Below are 20616 nucleotides of genomic sequence, written 5' to 3' on the forward strand. Positions count from 1 at the left end.
TAACCTCAAAATTCTGAATTTTTTCTGTAGAAAGTTAACTCTTCTAACTTCTATAACTAAATACATATTTTCTTTGATCTGAGAGTTACAAATGTACATTATTTTTTATTTCCATTCTTTACTTGAAGATCTTGTTCAAACTCATTGTCAGTATCTATTCTACAAACTCTAGAATAGCTCTTTGTATCCCGCTAAATTTTATGAATGGTATTTTTTAAGACAGGCTCTTTAGTCTTTTTAAAAGAGTTTTTATTGAATTGTTTGTTGCAGAATTTTAGAGGTAGCTTGTTTGTGGAAAATCTTCAGACCAAATGGATTGATGGCATTGACGTGACTCAGATGGTACCTTTGAAGCAGCAGACTTTGAGTTTAGGTTGGTAGTCTCATCCTTGAGCAAATTTTAGTTTGTTTGCTATTCTTTTTTCTAATCTAATTTTTCTCCTTAGGGATGAAAAGTTTTAAAGAAATGCATATTCATGGTCAAATTGAAGCAGAGAATGTTGAAAAAATTGATATCATCAATAACCATGATCTTTCGTCAGTTGTTTCACATGCAATCAAAGTTGATGAATCATTCACGCTTGATTCTGTAAAGCTGTCAACAGTTACTGGTGAGTTTGTACTATTATTATTTAAGAATCAAAATTGTACCTGTTGCTGATTATTTATTTTTTATCATTTTGTGAATTTCAGGGCAACAGATTCAAGTATCGACACTTAACAAAATTGATTTTAACACCTTTGTTAAAAATTTGGACCCACAATCTACTGTGATCCATATTAAAGAAGTCAACATAAATGGCGAAATTGAATTCTCAGGACCCTTGGATATTGATATTTTGAATGGCATTGATATTAATGGATACCTTGGTGATGTAAGTTCCATCAACTGATGATTTTGTTCGTTCACTCGTAATCATGGAAAAGAACATGTTTTTATCACTGATGGCTATCTCGTTTAGCTATTTTAGTTCCTCGTTTTGAGAGATATTTTAAACATTTCCACATTATTATCATATTCATTGAATGTAATTGCAGGTTTTCAACAGAAAAACTGGTGGACAGGTTAATGGTTACAAGAAATTTACTGGAAATGTTGTTATTAAAAATTCCTTGACATCCACCTTTTTGAATGAAATTGATATGATTTCTTTTGAAAAGTATCATTTTTCCAAAAGCAAATATCAATTGGTAGATGGGTATTTTGAAATGGATACTGCAACCTTAAGTAAGTATGAAATCATTTGTAAATGTTTGCTATGATGGTGAACTTGATAACCAATTAATGTTAAGTATTAAATGATTTCCTGTTTTTTAGGTGACTTAGAGGTGAATGATATTAATGGAAAGCAATTAAATATTTTTGATGTCAACAGAAGTGATCCCCAAATGATAAATGCGGATATCATATTGTCAGATGTCTATTTGGATTGTGATTTACAAGTGCAGATTTTAAATCACTGCAATCTTGGAAGAGTAAGTGCTTGTTAATTAGTTAACGAAGAAAATTACCTATTTAGCAGTGTCTGAGTTACCTCTCTTTGCAGGATGGTGAATTTTTTAACAGTGAACTGGAAATAGTGCATTTTAAGATTTTGAATGCAACAGGAGAGATAACTTGGAATGAAGTGAGCTCAACCCAAAATAGTTTGTCCTCTCTTTTCACAACTGCTGTTCATAGGATGCATGACAATGTAATTAGTGGAGAAGTCACATTCTTTGAACCTGCTTATGCTCAATACATCACTACTAAAGGAGGTTTGAATGGAATAGATCTGAAGTTCATTGCAGATGATTGTGTTCTGAAGTCAGGCGATAGTCAGGTAATTTTCATTTTATATCTATTTATGCAGTATAGTGCTGAATTACATGTATCTGAATCACTCTCATCGCAAAGCCAAGTACAGTACAGTACATGAAGTTTGGACAGTACATGAAGGACTTATGTTAAAACACACTATTGTTTAGGCTGATAGTTGAAAAATATAGGACTCTTTACAATTTTAGGCAGCAATTTGCATGTCCACGGCAAAGTTATTGCATTCCAAAGTTACCCTGCATTCATTGTTCTTTAGTCTTAGTGCAGCAGAAAGGCACAACTAAGCCACCAAGAAATGGGTGAAAATTTTGACCTTTTAGAGACTGTGCACTTGCTAATTTATCATTACAAATACATAATGATAATAGTGATGACAGTTGTTAAAATTATTGTGGAAATAGACTTTGTTATTTCAAATATTTAGATTTTTCATCATCTCATAAAGTTGGCTTTCCCCCAAGGTGAAGGTAATCATTTCAGTGTTATGCATATAATCTGAGGATGCTTGTATAGCCACTGTAAAAATTTTGTTGTCTAAAGACATGCTAGTGAAATGGAATGCCTGGCGGTGAATCTCATGCATACTTGACAGTGCTAGAGGCAGTCAATAGGGTAGTTTCCTTCATTAAAGAAAACGAAAGGCATTGATTGCGATTCGTTACCCACCATTAGTGTATTCATAATACACAAATTATTTGGTTTTTGAAATACCGGTTCAGACGAATGGCAAGGGTCAAATTTTATCCTCATTTGAAAAAGGCCAGATTGGCGCCCATGTGATTCCACTCCACGTGACGTCACAGGGACCTAGTTTCTACACGAGAGGATAGGAGTTATACATCGTCTGAGGTTACCAATGCATGCATGAGGCACAGAGCTCAGGGGAACATGTCTTAATAATCACCTAATAAAACTGGCTAAGGTCGGAAAGTTTTCTTTGTTTGATAAAATATTAATAAACCTTTTTTAAGCCAAGCGCTACCTTTCAGCAAGGTACTCAGCTACCCGCTGGCAGCTTGCGACGTATCTGCGCTAAGCCTCGCCTCAAGGTCACCTCACCGGGTGGGAGGGGGAACCAGAAATATGACGTACAGAGATATTTCCCGGCATTCATACTTGAGCGTCGCATTTTCGCGCGCTTGAAAATTTTCACTTTTCATTTAATCGCGAAAAATAGATATCGTCATTTAAAAATCTAAAAGCGTGAAATACGTACTCCAGGAGTAATAATCTTTCGATTAAGGCAATAAAAAAATAATAGGAAACCACCCTATTGGAAAAACTGAAATAATCGCCTTTAGAATATTATTGAGGGGTTGGAGGGGGAATATCAAGGATATTCCCTGGAAGTACAAGAATTAACATTATTTTAAATTTTTTAGAGGGTAAGGGTCCAGAAACACAATTTCTTGGAAGGCTTTTCATAGGCTTGGAAATTTTTCTCCAAATATTTTTGGTACCCTTTCTCCTTGCAAAATTTCATTTTGCCAGATCTTCTGGAAGTGGTGAGGAATTCATATCCATTGGTGAGTAAGTCAGTCACACTAGGGGCTTAATATGTTATGGACTTGGTTTATTTGACACTGCACTCAGAATTTCTCATCCCTTCAAAAAATGTATTAACAGAAGTCCACTGCAGATGCTGTATTGTGGCTCAGGTCTTTATCTTTATGAACACTTTTGTCATCCTGTTAAGGTGCCACCCGCGAATCATCTCCATGTGATGAACCTCCATAACATGAAGTAACCATTATCCCAGTCCCATCGAATGCATTATGTGGAGGTTTTACTGTGTACAATTATTAATCATTCCATTAACAGCTCACCATATTATCCCTCTGTCACTTTCCTAGGCAGTCCTCAAAGCATTCCCCTTCCCTCTTTTATTCACCATTTACTACCACCCAAGTGGGTATTTCAAAGGAATAGGCACCAAAGATGAAAGGTTAGCAAGAAAAAGAAATCCAAGGATAAGTAGTTTACTAAATAATCATGATGGGAAAATTATCTATTTTGATTATTTATTTGGGCTGCTCCCTTCACTAGAATGGATAATCATAGCTCTACTTATGTTGTAATTAGTCTTTGTCCTTATTATTTTTATTACCTGAAGAGGATAATGCATGAGATTTTTTTGTGGTTTTATACCCTTCAATTTTAATATGTACTGTTTGACATATATTTGCTAATAATTAATGCAGCATATCTGTAGCTCTGTAGTAAAACAGTAGTAAAATTCTTGTGTATAACTTAGTGTATTCTTTCTGCATTTTTGGCCCTAGCACAATGGTGCAGTATTTTGAAGAAAGTAATAAATATGTACATATAACTCCTCAAACTGTCTTAATAGGTATGTGATGGAATTTGACATTTGCCATTAAACTGCAAAAAATGCAAAAAAAATTAGTTTCAAGTTGTGAGAGATTTAACTGCCTGAAATCAAACTAGCATTTATTACATTCAGTAATTGTTTCATACCTATCCATTCAGCCAAATCTTACCTATATTTCAACATTTCTGAGGGACCTAGAAATACACTGTGGCTCTAAGGTGATGTTCTCAACTTTACTCTGAATTATAGGTTCTTAACTGCTTAAGCTATCTAAGTCTGACATGTAATGATTACTTTCAGGATAAAATTAAGATTAGGCAAGTAATAGTTAAATTACAGGTGCAGTTAGACTAATCGTAATGCATTCTGTTGGCTGAAATACTTCAACCAAGCTGTTCATCAAAAAAAATTTCTGATTATAGGTTTTGTTTGGCCAGAAAATATTTATGACAACAGTAAATGCTTCAGAAGTTAAAGTTTCTTATAATGCCAACATAAAGTGGATCAATGGACTTGACATTCCTTTACTTAATAAAACATTAGTGCGCAAAGCTGGCTTTCATGAAGTTGAAGGAAAAAAAACTTTCCTTGAAGGCTTTGAAACTGAGAAACTTGAGTGTGGAGGTATGTAATCACAATAACCTATGGTTGCCATGGTTTTGCATCTACATTGATGTGATTGGAATTGTATGTTTTCATTGCAGGAGCAGTGAGTGATATAAGTGTATCAAATATTGTATCATTAAATGCTGAAATATTGCCTCCTGTTGAAGTGCAAAACTTCTGGGTGTCAGAGAACCTCAGTTTCATGACTGTGAACTCCATGAACTTGAGTCAATTTCTCAGTGAAAGGATAACCTGTGGTGACCTACAAGAAGTTCATTCTGGGTTAGCATTTATTGGGAAATTAGTATTGGAAGGTAAGTAGTCCTTAAATCGTTGCAATTATGAAATAGTGCCTAAGTATGGCAGTCCTTTAGCTTTTTAGTTATTATGTAATTTTTATAAAAATAGCAGTGGTTACAGTGTAACCTTAGTAATTTAAATCTTCTTGACATGTATTATTGGTTTATTCAGAGTTAAAGGAACCCCTTGCAAGGAGAAGAGGAAATGATTAAGTATATGGTATGGATAATGTAAGATACTATTATTATGCAATTTGAGGTGAATTTAATTCTACCTTCTGCATCCTATTTTCATTGCTTAATTTGAAAACATCTCCCACTCATATATTTAATTCCGGATATCATAGCTATCTCATACACATACACCAGGGTTAGTTCAAGTTTGGCAGAGATGGAGTGATTTCCAGTGATGGTCGGACTCCACCAGGGGTTATTTTGATCCAAATAAGCTGAAATTTGGTGATTCATGTCTTGAGGAAAATCAATGACAGTATTTTATTCTGTGATACATTACCACGTGTCCTAGACAACCCTAAATTTTATTCCCGTATCAAGAACACAGCCATAGATGCAGAGGTTTTTATATTATCTTCTTCCAAAGTTCATTTTTCTCAAATGTCTACATCGGTGCATTTCCTTGGAAGACACTAAATGAGATTTATGAATGAGGACTCAAGACGATGTCTTACTGCCTGCAATTGAATGATTGTGGGATGTTCATGGTTGTGCAAGTTTTTTTTGCATGGACAAACTAGCTACAGTAAACAAAAATGCAAATATTACAATTTGGAGTAACAAACGTTAGCATTTTGATGAAAGATAACTGCCGAAGCCATATGAATTTATTTGGTGCAGATAAGTCAACCATGCCAAACAGAAACTTTTACCTTTTCCGTATAGATGTTACTATTTAGCATTTTAAATGTTAAAATGATGTATTTTCTTATTCTAGGGGAGACTGTGACTTCTTTGATCAATGGAATATATCCTGAGAATGCTGTAGTATTGTACAGTGACAAAGTTCAGGAAGTTAGCGGGAAAAAAGTCTTTCTCCAAGATGTTCTTGTTGAGGGAAATGCTGATATTGGCTTGATTAATGGATACAATTTAACTGAAGAATATATTCATGGTATAATTGGAAGTGAGGATGTGAAAGTGAATGGCAATTTGGTATGTATATTTCATTTTCTTGTTAGGATATAGTTGCCGTTAGATTGTCATTATTGAAAGACACACAGGTAAAGTGACGTTTCATGTAATTCCTTGATATGTTGACAGCATCAATGAACTTCTTTGCGGGAAGGGCAAGAGGGAACAGAGGATGGTAGGGATAGGAATGGCCATCAAGTTGTTGTAGTAGCTAGAGTATTGGCTTCCAACTTTGTGGGCTCAAGTTCAAATCCTGGCAGTTTTGGAGATTTTTCAGAGATTGCCTGATCCCTGCTTGAGTGCTTTGTGGAGGACTCCTTAAGTACAGCACTTCATCTGTCAGTTGGGGTGTTGCGAACTCTTGGGGCTTTTAAATAAGAGCAGGATAATTCCCTACCTGGTTTATACTTCTGATGAAAAGTTTCCATTACATCAAGAACCGGCCTAATTTTATGCAATACATCAAAACCCTCCTCTCCCTGTTTTTTTTTTCCTGAGTTATATCACTAATATGGAAATATTTTGAAATTTCTGTGTATCTTCCAAAGGTCATACAGTCATGAACAATTGAGCAGTCATTATCTTGGATATGCCAGTTATCCCTGCTTTCAGGTAAATCGAATATTCCCATGTATAAAAGCACTCCAATGTATGCCAGCATTTCAACGCACGTAACATCTACTCAGTCTTTGTCAGCCTTTCCTGAGGAATGTTGAAGATGTTCTACATATTTGTTTGTGTTCTTGACAATGTTGTAAAAAAAATCATCATCCCCTAGCATATATTTTAGGAAGGAAAATTCATCGTCAACTATCACCAAATTATGAATAGGCCCTCTCTCTTCTTTGAACTCCGGCGGTTCTTCAAAAAGCAGGGTGTCCCTCCAAGAGTCATACACCTGATTTTCACCTTTTAAATCACTCTTGCTTGGGGTAACATCATCCTCTAGTTCTACTTCACTTGATTGGTTTATATCACTGTATCCTTCTTCTCCATTCAAACAACTAGAACTATCTGAATCACTCAAAAATTCACTCCTGTTCACTTCTTCTGCGATAGCATCCTCACCTAAAGAAGCCATGGTCAGAACTGAGGGGCATTAGTTTTCTTTTCATTTGAGCTGAGCTTTGCCTCCTTGCCATATGAGATAGGAAAAGCGTGAGCTTGTGTTTGACCACACACAAAGAAATATCGCCATTAGATATGACAGTCACTCTAAATAATACAGGGCTGGCCTAGGGTTTTTGTATCACATCATTTCAAAACTGGCCCTCATAAAAATCCCTTCATAATGGCTTAAGAATCTTCTCTCATTACTTCCCAGTTAATATACCACGCTGGAACGAAGCACCTTATTGTCTCGGGATTTTAGCTTATGGTAATGACGTTCTGCTTTTTCTTAATGAAACGAGAGATAAGACGGATGCTTGTGCTAGCAAAGATAAACACGCTCAAGATAAATAACTGATCTATTCACCAGAAATATTGTTAATCTGGAATATCTGGTCCCAAGAATCTCAGATTATCGATTTTCTACTCCATGTATGATAATATGATTAGGTACACCTGATGGCAGAATTATTCCAAAATTATGCTATGAAAATGAAATACTTGATGCAGAACCAGAAACAAGGACAAAGGCCAGCAACCAAACTGAAATCTGGAGTGGAAACTGATAAAAAAAGGAATCAAACCATCCTTAGTTTTAAGTGTTCACTGTGGTGAAATAATATTCCTTATTTTTTTAAATCAAAAACAAAAATGGCAGATTGAATTTTGATTGCCATCACATTTTTCAAGCTACAAAGTTGGGTTTTACTTTAATTTATTTATATTTTATTTTAATATTTAATGGTAACATGGCTGATGGTATATCATCCAAAAAATGCCTATATAGAGTGCTTTGTGATTTATTTCTTGAGATTGATCCATAGGCAAATCAGGTGGGGCATTAAGCAGCACTGCTCTTTGTAAACCTAAAATTCCTGTTATGTCATCACTCCATCATCACTCCATCATCACTCCATCATCACTCCAACAGCTATTTTTACAAACTTAATGTGATTAAATTTTTATTCTTTTAGGTATTTGCTGGTGGCTCAGTAATAAATTCCAATGTGTTTGTGAATTATTTGGTGAATGGAATTGATTTATACGCATTATACAACAAGTCTTCAGCTGTTTTTGATAATATCATTGGAACTGAGAAAAGTCATCTCATTGAATTGCAAGGAGTGGTTGAACATGGATTGGAATTATCCGAGAGTAAGTGCATTTGAATTGCTTGTATGGTATGAGCATTTGGTGTTGTAACAGCTGCTATTGATGCTTGTTTGGTCTGCTTGCTTGTGATGCTGTTGGGGTTTTAGTAATTCAGGCTCTCTTTTTTAAATTATTATATGATAATAATAATAATAATACTAATGACTTCATTTCTGTTAGTTAGCAAGTAACATAGAAATCGTCAAAGGGAAAAAACAAAAGTAATACATAAAGGTAATAATACATAACAGCAAACAGCATTGGTTAAATAGCAGAAAATAAAATTAAAAACACTACAGGACTCCGTGAAAAACAAATACAACAAGTTCAAGTATGACAACAGTCACACTTGGATACCATGAATTCAGAAATGCAATAATTCGCTTTTTCAAGAAGTAAATTCTTTACACGGTTTTTGAACACTGGCAGAGAAGTAAGTGATTTAATATCAGATGGTAATTTGTTATAGATTATTGAGGCTGAATGATGAGGACTATGTAGAGAAAGGGAAGTAGAGGCTTGGGATAGGTGGATGTCAGTACTATTTCATGTGTGGTAAGGGTACACATCATGGTGAGAGGAGAGTATTTGGGGGTTTTGTTTGACAAATGAGGCACAATTAAATTTATAAAGGGAGGGAAGTGTGAGGATGGTATGGTTCTTGAATAAAGATCTGCCATGGGTACGAAGAGGGAGGCGAAGCATTGCCATAATGGCCTGCTTCTGAAGGGAAAAAAATCTTTTGGGAAAGATCATTTCCCTATAATAAAATGCCGTATGAGATGTGAGATTGGATTTTGAGTGAAATAGGAGTTTCAGGGTGTCAAGAGCGACAATTTGGGCTAGTTTTCTTATAAGGAAGATTCCAAGAGTGACTTCTTTCATTATGTTCTGTATGTGGTCAGACCAGTCCAGGTTTTCATTGATTACTAGACCTAGAAATTTGACAGAATGAGATGTGATGAGGGTGTTATCATTAAAACGAAGTAAGAAGCTGGACGTGGGTGGGTACCTTTTGTGGTGGAACTGCAGGTGAAGAGATTTATGAGAGTTTTGGAAAATATCCAAGTTCAGCTGATTTTTTTTTTTTTACTGTTAAAGAAGGTATCATCAGGGTAGAGAAGTAGCTTACCAACTGAAATTGAACGTGGGAGGTCATTTATAAAAATTGTATAGCAGGGGTCCAACTATTGAGCCTTGGGGGACACCTTGGCAAACTTGAAGTGGTTTAGATAGTTATGTTAAAGTCAGTGTCTGATTGGTACAGTAGACTCTCGTTAATACAAGCAACTTTATTAGGAAGCAAATCATTGGTCCCGACAAAAGGTCTATCCAAGCTATAGGAAAAGTAACGATATTACCAAATTTTCGTTTTTACAAAATTACAAACCTCAGTCCTGGTCCCGGCGGTTACAAAATGAGCTTTGTTACAAAGTCCCACGCATAAGCAATGGCATTTAGGTGGATATTTTCTATGAAAAGTTGTAATAATCGTGCCACGCTTAAGTTCTCCTCGTGTACTGTGACGAAGAGCGTCAATTATGGTTATTTCTTCAACATAAATGCAACGTCATATAATAAACTTCATTCCTGGGGAATCACGGTGACCGACTCATTACAGCTCGTAAATTTGATGCACAGTTAGTCCTCTTCCTACGCACATTCGATTTACGAACTTTCACAGATACCAGCAAGCAAAAATTTCAAATTTCGAATTTAGTGCCTTTTGATTTGGCCATTACCACGCGAAGCTGTGTAGAGGAACTTGCACTCTAGGCATAATCTGAACAAGGTATCATTGAATCCGGTGTGAAGTTAGGAACTGTTCAGCATTTCGCACGTTCTTCCTTGCCGCGGAGAGCAATTTTTTTCGGCTCTGGCTGCGTCAAACGCACAGCTAGATCAAGGCATCCTTATCGTTAGTTAGCACAAAATTTTTATGCAGTGTTGCATTCTGCAGGATAACCGTACTCCTCTATGCCTTGCATACAGTCCAGCCGGCTAGAGTTGCCCGATGGCGGCACAATAGGAGGAGCGGATAACCCTGCGCCAGCATGGTTTACAGCCAATCGCTGTCTCCCAAACGCACCTCACACCATCGCAAACACCACTCACAACGTTGTCAAAGCACCGACATAAGCCTGATCCACCAAAACATGCCCTTTCTTCGAATCACCAAAACAAATGATTCTTCCTCTGTGTCCATCACGCTCGTTTTCCTTCCGGCTCCTTTCGTCACGGAGCTCTTTGTAGACGTTTCCCTTTCTTAACTGGCAACATTGCCCCAACCTAAACCATTCTGGCTGTCATAGGACAACTCTTGGCGGCTGGACCGTAGGTTTATCAACTTAGGAACAAGGTCTTTGAACGCATCTAGTTCGTTTATCGAACCTACTGTATTCAGAAAGATATCAACCCTCGATTACGTCATGCTGCATTCTTTTGTTGACAAATTAAAACGAATTTTCCTGTTTATATATGTTTCCGTGTAATTTAACCACGTTTATCATATATGTACGGTTTTTTTCTACAATTCCTAAAAGAAACGTTCATACGAACTTCGTTATTACGATCCTCTGGTTTTTTGGTCCCTTGAACTTCGCAATAACGAGAGTCTACTGTAGCAATATTTTACTTGCTGCTGCCGGTTCAAGAGAAAAGATTTTATCCAAAGCAGGGCATTGCCCTTAATCCTATTTTGGCTACCTAATTTGAAGAAAGTGTTAAGCTGGGGAACGAGGCTCAAACGAGATATTGGCCGGGGCCTCATAATTTGTGTAAAATTGGGAAACATCATGTCAAAGAGGGGTACAAAATAAAGAGTTTCACTGTTCTTAATTTTTGACTGCTGCGAGTGTGGTGAGTGTATAACGAACCACATGAGTGTAAAAATGTTTTTGTGAATAAACCCATCACCTCAATAGCCTCAAGAATTATTCTACCCATTGGAGGTAGTGTATAGACCCCCCATTTAAGGTGCTGAGAATCATTCCAACCCTAGTAAAAAGGTGGGGAGTTTTAAAAGCCAATTTAGAAAATCGTATCTTTACATTGTCTAAATATGTGTTAGTGTAGATAATTTGCTGGCATCCAGCACTTCTAAAAGATTCTTCTCTTTTCAAAATTAAAATCAAAACTGTCAACCACCTTCCTCTCCACAAATAATTCAAAATTTTATTATTTTTGTACATTCTTGTTCAGTTTTTTGTATCTCTATTCATGCAATATCCTACATATGGAAGAATATTTTGCCATTATAATTAGGTTCTCTACTAGTTTCCGACACCTTTCAACGATGTGCATTTCGGAAATTTAGCTGTTGTAGTAAATTCTGTGAAATCTGCCTCAGATTGATAATTTTGAAACGTTTTTCAGCTACAGCTTATGAGTTCATGTACATGGATCATGAATACCTTGTAGACAGTGAAAATATTGAGTTGACTCACATACTAAAATCAAGAGATACTGAATTAGTAGCCATGGATATATTGGATGGAAATGGTTGTGGACTGCCGGTTGACTGCCCTTGCATGAGGCAGTTCAATGTAAGAATGTTGGAGGAACATTTTACTGTTATGCCTTCTGATGCCAATCATAGGTATTTGATGGTGGTGGATGAAAGTGGTGAGAGGGGGGCTATGTTGTTTACGAATACTATTAGCAGAGATGATGAGTAAGTACACTGTTTATAAATTATTCTTAGCGATGTAAGTGTAATGGCTTGAATTCAAATTGAACCACAAATTTTTCAGATGTAGGCAATCTGGGAAAAATTCCACAAATGAGTACAGCAAAATTGTATGGATGATCAAGGATGATGATACTGGAGAATTGATCAGTGATCAACGCATGGATCCATTCCTTGTTGAAGGATATATCAGTGATATCAAGTCTTTTATGGTTGATAACACCTTTTATGTGATTGTATCAATTTACTATGATGTGAAAAAGTGTAAGTATTCAAAGCCAAGAGTTTGATGTCATTTCTTTATTGCAACTGGGTATTAATTGAAGGTGAGAGATTAATCCATTATTAATAATTTGAGATGGCAACTTAAGTAGACAAATGTTAGGAAAATTATTAAATATGACTCTAAAATGGAATATGGGTTTTGAGAAACCTCATTTCACCAAATGATTGACTTGAATGGTCTTATATTTTTATCAAAATTTCTTTTCTAATGTATGTGTACTGCAAAGTAAATGTGGTAGTTTTGAAAAATAGGTTTTGCAAATAATATTTACAGTGAAACCTCCATACAACGAATTTGTTGGGGCCCAAAAAAAAAGGGGCTTCGCTGTGGGGGCTTTCATTGTATAGATATGATATGCGGGTTGCGTCGTCGCAGGGGCATCCAAGTGTTCTATGTGCTTAAGGATGCAAGTGGAGTAAATTTCTCAATCTTGCTATCTTCACCTTAAAAAAAACCTTTCCTATAGCAATATTTTATTATTTACCATCAAATAACGAGGCTATTGCCGTGTGACTTTCACTGTGCGTAGTTCTTATGGAAATTGTTTTTCTAATCCATTCTGCATAGAGCCTCATCGCTTACTTTAGCTATGGTCTGAAATTATAGGATTGCTGAAATTGATGCTTGTGGATTATGTATTGTTAAGTTACTCCATAATTTTCCTGAGGCAATAATTTAAGTCTATAATGATTGGCAGTTTTATGCTGCAATTTTGCTTGAAAGAGCATACATTGCCCTTTAAGCCTAAGAATTAAAATGCATTGTTGGAATCCCGTATAAATACCAGTAAATATATGTATGCATGACCGGTATATACTACGTACAGTGCACTCCCGATTATCCGGGCTGATGATGGGGAGGGACGGCACGAATAATCAGAAAACACGGATAATCTATATCTGCTAAATAAAGGTGAAAGTTACAATATAGCTTCTTAAGAATGTAAAATTTAGTTCAGAATGACAATGCTGTATTGCACAAAAAAATTGTCTGTAGATTTAAGGCTTTTTGCTGGTGCCAGGCATGGAAAAGAGTATTGAATTTTGGCACCTTAACATGTCTATCTTCTGAAGGCGATTTGTTGAAAAGATATCGTTTTTATACTAAAGCTGGGTTTGGTAATGGAATCCATATATACCTAGTGAAATGAGAATATATATTCCATCTTGTCTCAAGTGAGCTTAAATTTTCCTTTATATTGGAGAGACAATTGATATCATACTATACTGATAAGTAACTGTATTCAGATTTAAGAGTTGACAATTTATGCATGAATTTAGTGTATTTTGGTTACCTTTTGTTGCTCTCTGAATTCCCATATGTTGCCTTATTTAGGTAGTTGCAGTGTATACTAATTATCATGGTGTTGATTGATAAAAGCAATGTATTTATTTCGTATTCTTTAAATTTCTGGCATGGAAATAATCTTTTACAGCCTCACATAGCATCAATAGTTTAGTTCTCAAGTGGGATGATGGCATAGCTGAAGCTAGCGTGATTCAACAGATTCCCACGTACGGAGCAATGGTTTTGGAAATAATCCAAAAGGATGCTGGCATATATCTGTTTGTGGGAAATTCTTATGATTCAGATCTCAGGACAAGAGATGTCAATGATCATATTTACAGGCTTGATGTGGAAAGAGAACAGGTTAGTAAAATTTTGCTATAGCCTTCAAGAGGGTTTTGTTGTTTGAGAATTAGTATTCTCAGCTGGCACGGTATGAGTCATTTAGTTATGCTGGAAGGAAAAAGTAAGAAAGCAACTTAAATTTTTCTAGTGGATTTATTAGGCCCACACTAATATGCATCAAGAATAATGGTGAAACGGAGGCCAAAATTTCAGCACCTCCATAGTTATTGTTATTTTAGCCAGTGGCGGTTTGCCCATAAGGACTCTCGGACGCCGCCCCTCCCAAATATTTGAAAAAGTAAAAAAAATAAATATCCATTAATTTATAATTATACATCTGATTAATCAAAGCGTTTTTTCAGTCCCATACATCGAAAGTGTTGGAAAAACACGAAAAGAAACAGCGCGAGAAGTTCGTATTTGTAGCCGTGGGGCGCTGGCCAGAACGTCCCAATCCATCCCCATGCAGTTATATGGAGAGTGGTAGTGGTGGGGGCCGCTGGTGCTATGACGCGTCTAACGTTGTGTCTTATGGAGGTCTTGGGACGTCGTCCGAGAATGCGCAGAGCGACGTGTGAGTTGACATCGCTGCGCAGGCCGGCGGGCGTACAATCTGGCGTCTACTTGGTGCTGCCACAGAAAAGGGACGTACGGAATCAGAATGGTCACTGTACTGGGTGTAGTTATACGATTTTAATTTTTAATTACTGGTAGGTATTGCTACAGAAAATAAATTATCTCATTATGCTTGCGTTTTTGGGTGTTTGAATTCCGGAACACATAAAATCCAACCAGTTAAAGGCCGTATTGACGTAGGAAAACTATTCTCGAGTATTTGCCACAGTTCTGTTATGATTACGAATTTCAAGAACCTTGGGGAAACTAATGTTATAATGTTAAGGCCTGAACAATGTATTCATATCTTCCCGATGATTAGAAATGCGGTACCTATTTTTCAGATAAATTTATCAAAAGACCTGCAGTATTAGGAAAAATCAGTTAACAATTCCCACTGATTTATAATTTAAGAAATAGTTGCGTGCGTGAAAGGGTGAAGGATTAAATATAATTTAAATCGTTAAGCGCGACTTTAAATAGAGTCATTCAATTAATGTCATGAAGTGCCGCGTACAATGCACCTTTTGTGTGTAGGTTCATCATTTTTCTAGCCGTCCTTGTTGTATTAGTTCATGTTCACCTAATTCCTCAGCGGCAGAGCGGTAGCTGTCTGACGGAAAATGCCCACTTGGGTCTGATTTATGTGGCCTCGAAGAGTTCATATCAGTGCGGAAATCCTTACAGCTCCCATCTGTGGCTCAGTCGAGTCGTCTTCTTTTACGATCTAGAACTTATTCTCTATTATATCATGGCAATGATTTCGAAGACACGGTTATTCCAAATGCGACCCGTTGGCGTCTCGTGTGTTTACCACATATGAATCTTAGACTCGAGGATATGGTCCGTGACGTCCTTTGTTTGCTTGAATGCCTTTGCTGACCTTAAATTCGTCCCTCAGCTGAATCAGCATTAGTGGACCACGACTTCTATCTCCCTTGAGTCGTCCTTATAGTAACGGCAAGACTCTCGGAAAGAACGGAGTGAAATGAGTTCAGACATCATTTTCGAGGAGTTAATTGTGCGTAATTGCCGATTAAGAAGTTTCTTAGTGCTGTGTGTACATTCAAGAAGACAATTTTGAATTAATCAACAGTGCTCGTTTTTTTAAGGGAAATATAGGGAAAAATTGTCCCAATTCTGTGTCCAGGCACCTTGTTCTTTTTGGTCGTATTTTTCGTCGGCCTATTTTGTGTCGTCCCTTGTTTATTTATAGACTAGTGCCCTTGCCATGTGTTTAATCAGAAAGAAATTGTTGTCCAGCGCTGATTTCAACGAACGTGTAATTGATCACTTTGCTGGACAGAATGAAAGAAGGATGGACTTTTGCAATATAACTAAAGGCCTGTGAGTATTTCATATTTTGTTTAAAATGTGTGAGAAATGTTTAATTGTTGATTTTAAATCATACTGTATTCAAGAAGCAACGCGAACACCGCCATCAAAGTTTACATCTGCAATAGCAAAGCGCGCGCATTCTAGTAGTGTTTGTTGCCTAGTGGAAGTCAGTGACACTCTCCTCCCTCCTCAGGTGTTACAAGTGTCATTGCTACCTAAATCATTGCAAATGTTGAATAGATTTGACAAATAACGCATTATGATTGAAAAACGAACACCATAAGTGTATTGCGGGCATATCCGCACGAAGAATGTAGGCGCTAAAACCTAAAGTTACGTATTTTCGTTTGTATTTGCAAAATATCGCAGCAAATATATTTTTAGTCTTCAAGATCATTGATCAGTATCATCGAGAGTCCGGACTAAGCCGATCCGTATAACCGAGAGTCTACTGCATTTAGTATTTATTAATCAAGCTTTATTAGGAAAACTAGGTATTTTTGTTGAAAAAAACGGAACGTATGGCATCACAAAATTTAATTCCTAGATTGCCGTAAAAACTTAATAAAATACACGAAATATTAAAAAATTATGACCCCCCGGTGGAGTGCGCCCCCCCTAGCATTTGACTCACGAGCCGCCACTGATTTTAGCATAATTTCAGAGAATTCATTGTGGTCAGGCTAGAAGCTAGGGGGATGGAGGGGGGCCTTCAGACCCCCCCTTCCAAATTTTTACCTTGTAGCGACTGCCTGCCTTGTATTCCCCCTTGGGAGGCAACTAGCTAGGCCAGTACTTTTTGATCTCGAGTCAAGTTGAAAACTACTCAGGTGTATTGCGTCGAGTATGCTAATTTCTGGACCAGGCAGTACAACAAGGCATGTTCCAACATATTCTCATTTTTCCAATTCCCTTTTAAATTTTCTATTCTGAATGCTTGGCATGATGTAAAAAGGAAAACAAAATGAACAGATGTTGATGGCAATTGTGTCAGAATTATGAAATGAATGAAAATTAGTGTCTTTAGCAGTTCCATGAGCACAATTGAAATTAATTAACCTCTAGTAATATGTTGAAAATTTAATTAATAATCTTTCCCAAACTGCTAGAAAGAGCCCTGGGTGAAGGCATACATATACTCGTTACAAATGTGAATTTTTGTGACAGCAAAACAATCTTTTTAAATAAATACCCTTGCAGAAGTGGTGGACTTATGGCTAAAAATAATTTAAGCAAGCCATAATTTAAGAAACTAATAACAAACCTTAGGGATACCTTCTTTGAATCATAATTATGTTGATAAAGTGACCATATGTCCCGGTTTGGCCGGGACAGTCCTGGCTTACTTATGAGGGTGTCCCTTCAGTTTCCAAATATTTTCTACCATGTCCTGGTTTCGTGCAAAAAATATGGCAGCTATATTTTTAATATAACAGTTTATATGTCACATTCAAGAAATTTGTCAGTAACTAAGTACATGATTTAAGATTAAATTTTTATTTCAAAAAGTAAAAATAATATTATACTGACGTTGTTAATTGCTTTTTCTCTCTAGTTTTAGGGTGAAATTGTAAATTAAAATATTTGTTTTTTAATTTAACGGGAAAAGGTGTTTGGCATGATTTTTTCTCAATTGGTGATCTGTATGCTTCTATGCTTTGCTCTTTTTGCTTTCTTTGCAGTTCTTACTTTTGAGATCAATGCCAACCTCTGGAACAAATTCTGCCTCTAGTATTTATGCAGGAGGTCGTAATTTCATCATAATTGGTCATGGTTTTAATGCTCCAGTTGCCATTTATGAATTCTCAGAGGAGTATGATAATTTTTATTTTTATCAGAACCTGTACATCCCTGGGAGTACTCTGAGCATTGGTGTTTTTTATGTTGGAGGTAAGGAAATGGCTGAGTGGATTAAGTAAAAAAGTTCATTGAATATGAAATGTTAAAAATTGGCAGATAGAAATTGATTGAATACTTTCCACTTTTAATTTTGGAATTATGTATTAACTTAACTTTCATTTTATCTGTATAAAATAACTTGTACAACATATGGTGATAAATGCTTCGATGAGACTGCATTGGCCATGTGATTAATTTGGGTTTAACATAATGTACTCACTAATTGTTAACTGATTGAAGAGGCATCATTTTTATCAGGCAGTTATCATTTTAAATTCATCTTATCACGTGCATGCATGGATTATTTTAAGGGGCCATTGGACAAAAGAACTCACTTGGAATCTTCCTCTGGATTATAGAGGAATTGAAAAAAAAATACTGCTATATAAGTATCCCGTACATGTTGGCCCTGAAAACTTTATGCAATGCTAATTTTTCATCTTAGGTGATGGAGTCAAAGACAGTTTTATAGCAGTGGCAGCCACTGATGATAAGATTCATCTATTCAAGTACAACTTTGTTGAGGTATGTGGATAGGCTGTCTGCCTAATGAGCTGAAGGAATGGCTGGCTATCAGAGTAATATTTGGTTATTTTTTTTTTCAGGGATTCAAAGCAGTTTGGCAGCAACGAATGAAGGGACTTCAAACCATAAAACCATTCACTCGAGCCAATGATAGATTCTTGGCGGCTGCAACATTGTCTGGGATTAATGTAATGAGAATTGTGGTTCAAGGTTCCTGATTTTTACTGCATTATTATTATTATTATTCATACTGCTTCGGTTACTTTCCCCTGTAAATAGTTATTTAAGTTATGTAGCATGAGAGAATTGTTTTCAAAAGTTATGGACTTAACTATTCTTCTGAATGAACTGTTTTTATGTTTACTGTTGGCAAATATGTTATATCATGTTGAAATTAACATGTATGTGCTGTAACTTCTTCCCATTTATTTTTGATAAAATGTGATAACATTATTTTATACTGTTGAATGCCAAAGCTGAAAACCATTTCTATCATTTTATGCTTCAGCATATAGCACAATCCAAAAAACTTCAATATCAGTGATAATGTCTTCATTCCCTGTCATTGTTTCATCATACCCTAATAGAAATTTATTTCTAGTATTAAAGTTATAGAGCAATGTAAAATATATTTAAATACAACCATTTTTCCTTTCCCTGTGTTATGGTGTGCATGAGTTTGGTATTATTGTACATAGAAAATTGTTTGTACCTATTAAATTTTTGTGGCTGTTGAATTAAAATTTTAAACATCTTAAATATCTGTCTACTCAGGAGTCCATTGAGGCCCCCATGAAGTCTGAGCTCCCAGAAATGTCAGTAATCTGCCACAACAATTTTGAAAGTTACATGTTGACAGAAGTTCAACTGTAATGCGTCTTTGTGGCGACTTAATTATGGTAAAGAATGAGTTGAATGATGTCTATCTAATAAATGTAGATAGGTATGCATCAAAGGAAACAGTTATTACTCTGTTAATATCAGATGACTGTGCCTTGGTGTGTATTAGGCACTGATTGAGCTCTGAGCTCAGCACAGCTCGAGTTCAGCTTCTTTCTCCTTGCATCCATCTTAAATACCCTCCCATGAATCAATCTCTTATAGCTCCTTCAGAAGTACGTAATTGACTGAAGATAAGGGCCTGACCCCACCCTACTGTGGTGTAATCCAATTAGTCATATATTTATTAACCATGGCATATCCAGAGGCTTAAAGTGCTTGACCACAAGCTTCTTATGGTTATGGCTTCTTGAAAGCAAAATGCTTTCCAATTGTCAATGACAGTGAGAGAGGGAAACTCCAAATTAAACAAAATAACATTAATGCAACTAGCTATTGTATGAAGAAATAACAAAACTCCACTAAGAAAGCAGGTGCCCCTTCAAAGACATTCACTCAGAGTTAGAACTGGTACAAAATTTTCAAAAACGATCCTTCACACACAATGGGTGAACCTCGAATGAGGGTGAGGTAGGTAGGAGTGCATCAAAGAAGGGGAAGTAGATTTGGAGGACTGAGTGGAGTTAGTTTTGAAGTGATACTTGCTTGATTGAGAGGGTGACTTTCTTGTATGAGGGTGTAGGATGTAGTGACCCTAGGTCGTGGATGCCTCCAATTTTTCAAGCATTCTTCTTGCTAAGGTGGGGGTGGAAATGGCACTCCAGAGAACCGGTTATTGGCCAATAGGAGGGGAGGCAATGGGAGAGATAGGGAAATAAAGGTGTTATTGCCTCCTATTCTTATCTGCTGATGTGAGGGTTTCTTCAGCAGGGTCAAAGTGGAATGAGGGAATCATTGAGGTTGGTGATTGGTAGCCTTGGAGGTGAGGACAATTTTGATGGGATGTTTGGGACTGATTTTCATTGCAAATTGCAGAAGACTTAGCTTAAGCAGCTTATATCCATTGACCGACTAAAATTGAATTCCCTTTTTAAGATATGACCTCCAATTTCTTAGTGAAGTTATGTGGAATCCCACTATAGCTCGGCTATAAATTTCTGCAGGTTAGCTGATACAGTTAACAATTATGGATGGGTTAGTTCAGCTCTTAGTTCTGCCATGTTTTAGCTTAGAACCAGAAGTATTTACAGAGCCAAAAACAGCGGCATTGAAATGATTTGTGCAAAACCCAGTTTAGAAGCTTTCCTGGGAATAAATTGCATTCTT

At 36.4% G+C, this 20616-nt stretch overlaps 1 protein-coding gene across 1 annotated transcript in view; it reads left to right on the plus strand.

The window, feature by feature from the left end:
- The window catches only part of LOC124170562, a 67489-nt gene extending 48280 nt beyond the window's left edge, over nucleotides 1-19209 (plus strand). The window contains exons 16-31 of the mRNA XM_046549362.1: nucleotides 271-373; nucleotides 447-611; nucleotides 694-875; nucleotides 1039-1228; nucleotides 1319-1476; nucleotides 1548-1823; nucleotides 4574-4775; nucleotides 4856-5071; nucleotides 6009-6226; nucleotides 8290-8470; nucleotides 11843-12140; nucleotides 12220-12419; nucleotides 13877-14091; nucleotides 17709-17916; nucleotides 18371-18450; nucleotides 18531-19209. Of these exons, the coding sequence (XP_046405318.1) occupies nucleotides 271-373; nucleotides 447-611; nucleotides 694-875; nucleotides 1039-1228; nucleotides 1319-1476; nucleotides 1548-1823; nucleotides 4574-4775; nucleotides 4856-5071; nucleotides 6009-6226; nucleotides 8290-8470; nucleotides 11843-12140; nucleotides 12220-12419; nucleotides 13877-14091; nucleotides 17709-17916; nucleotides 18371-18450; nucleotides 18531-18668 (3030 nt within the window). The 3' untranslated portion in view covers nucleotides 18669-19209. The remainder of the gene's footprint in view (nucleotides 1-270; nucleotides 374-446; nucleotides 612-693; nucleotides 876-1038; nucleotides 1229-1318; nucleotides 1477-1547; nucleotides 1824-4573; nucleotides 4776-4855; nucleotides 5072-6008; nucleotides 6227-8289; nucleotides 8471-11842; nucleotides 12141-12219; nucleotides 12420-13876; nucleotides 14092-17708; nucleotides 17917-18370; nucleotides 18451-18530) is intronic.
- Nucleotides 19210-20616: the final 1407 nt, after the last annotated feature.

This window comes from Ischnura elegans, chromosome X, assembly GCF_921293095.1.
Source record: "Ischnura elegans chromosome X, ioIscEleg1.1, whole genome shotgun sequence".
In the NCBI taxonomy this organism is placed as follows: domain Eukaryota; kingdom Metazoa; phylum Arthropoda; class Insecta; order Odonata; family Coenagrionidae; genus Ischnura; species Ischnura elegans.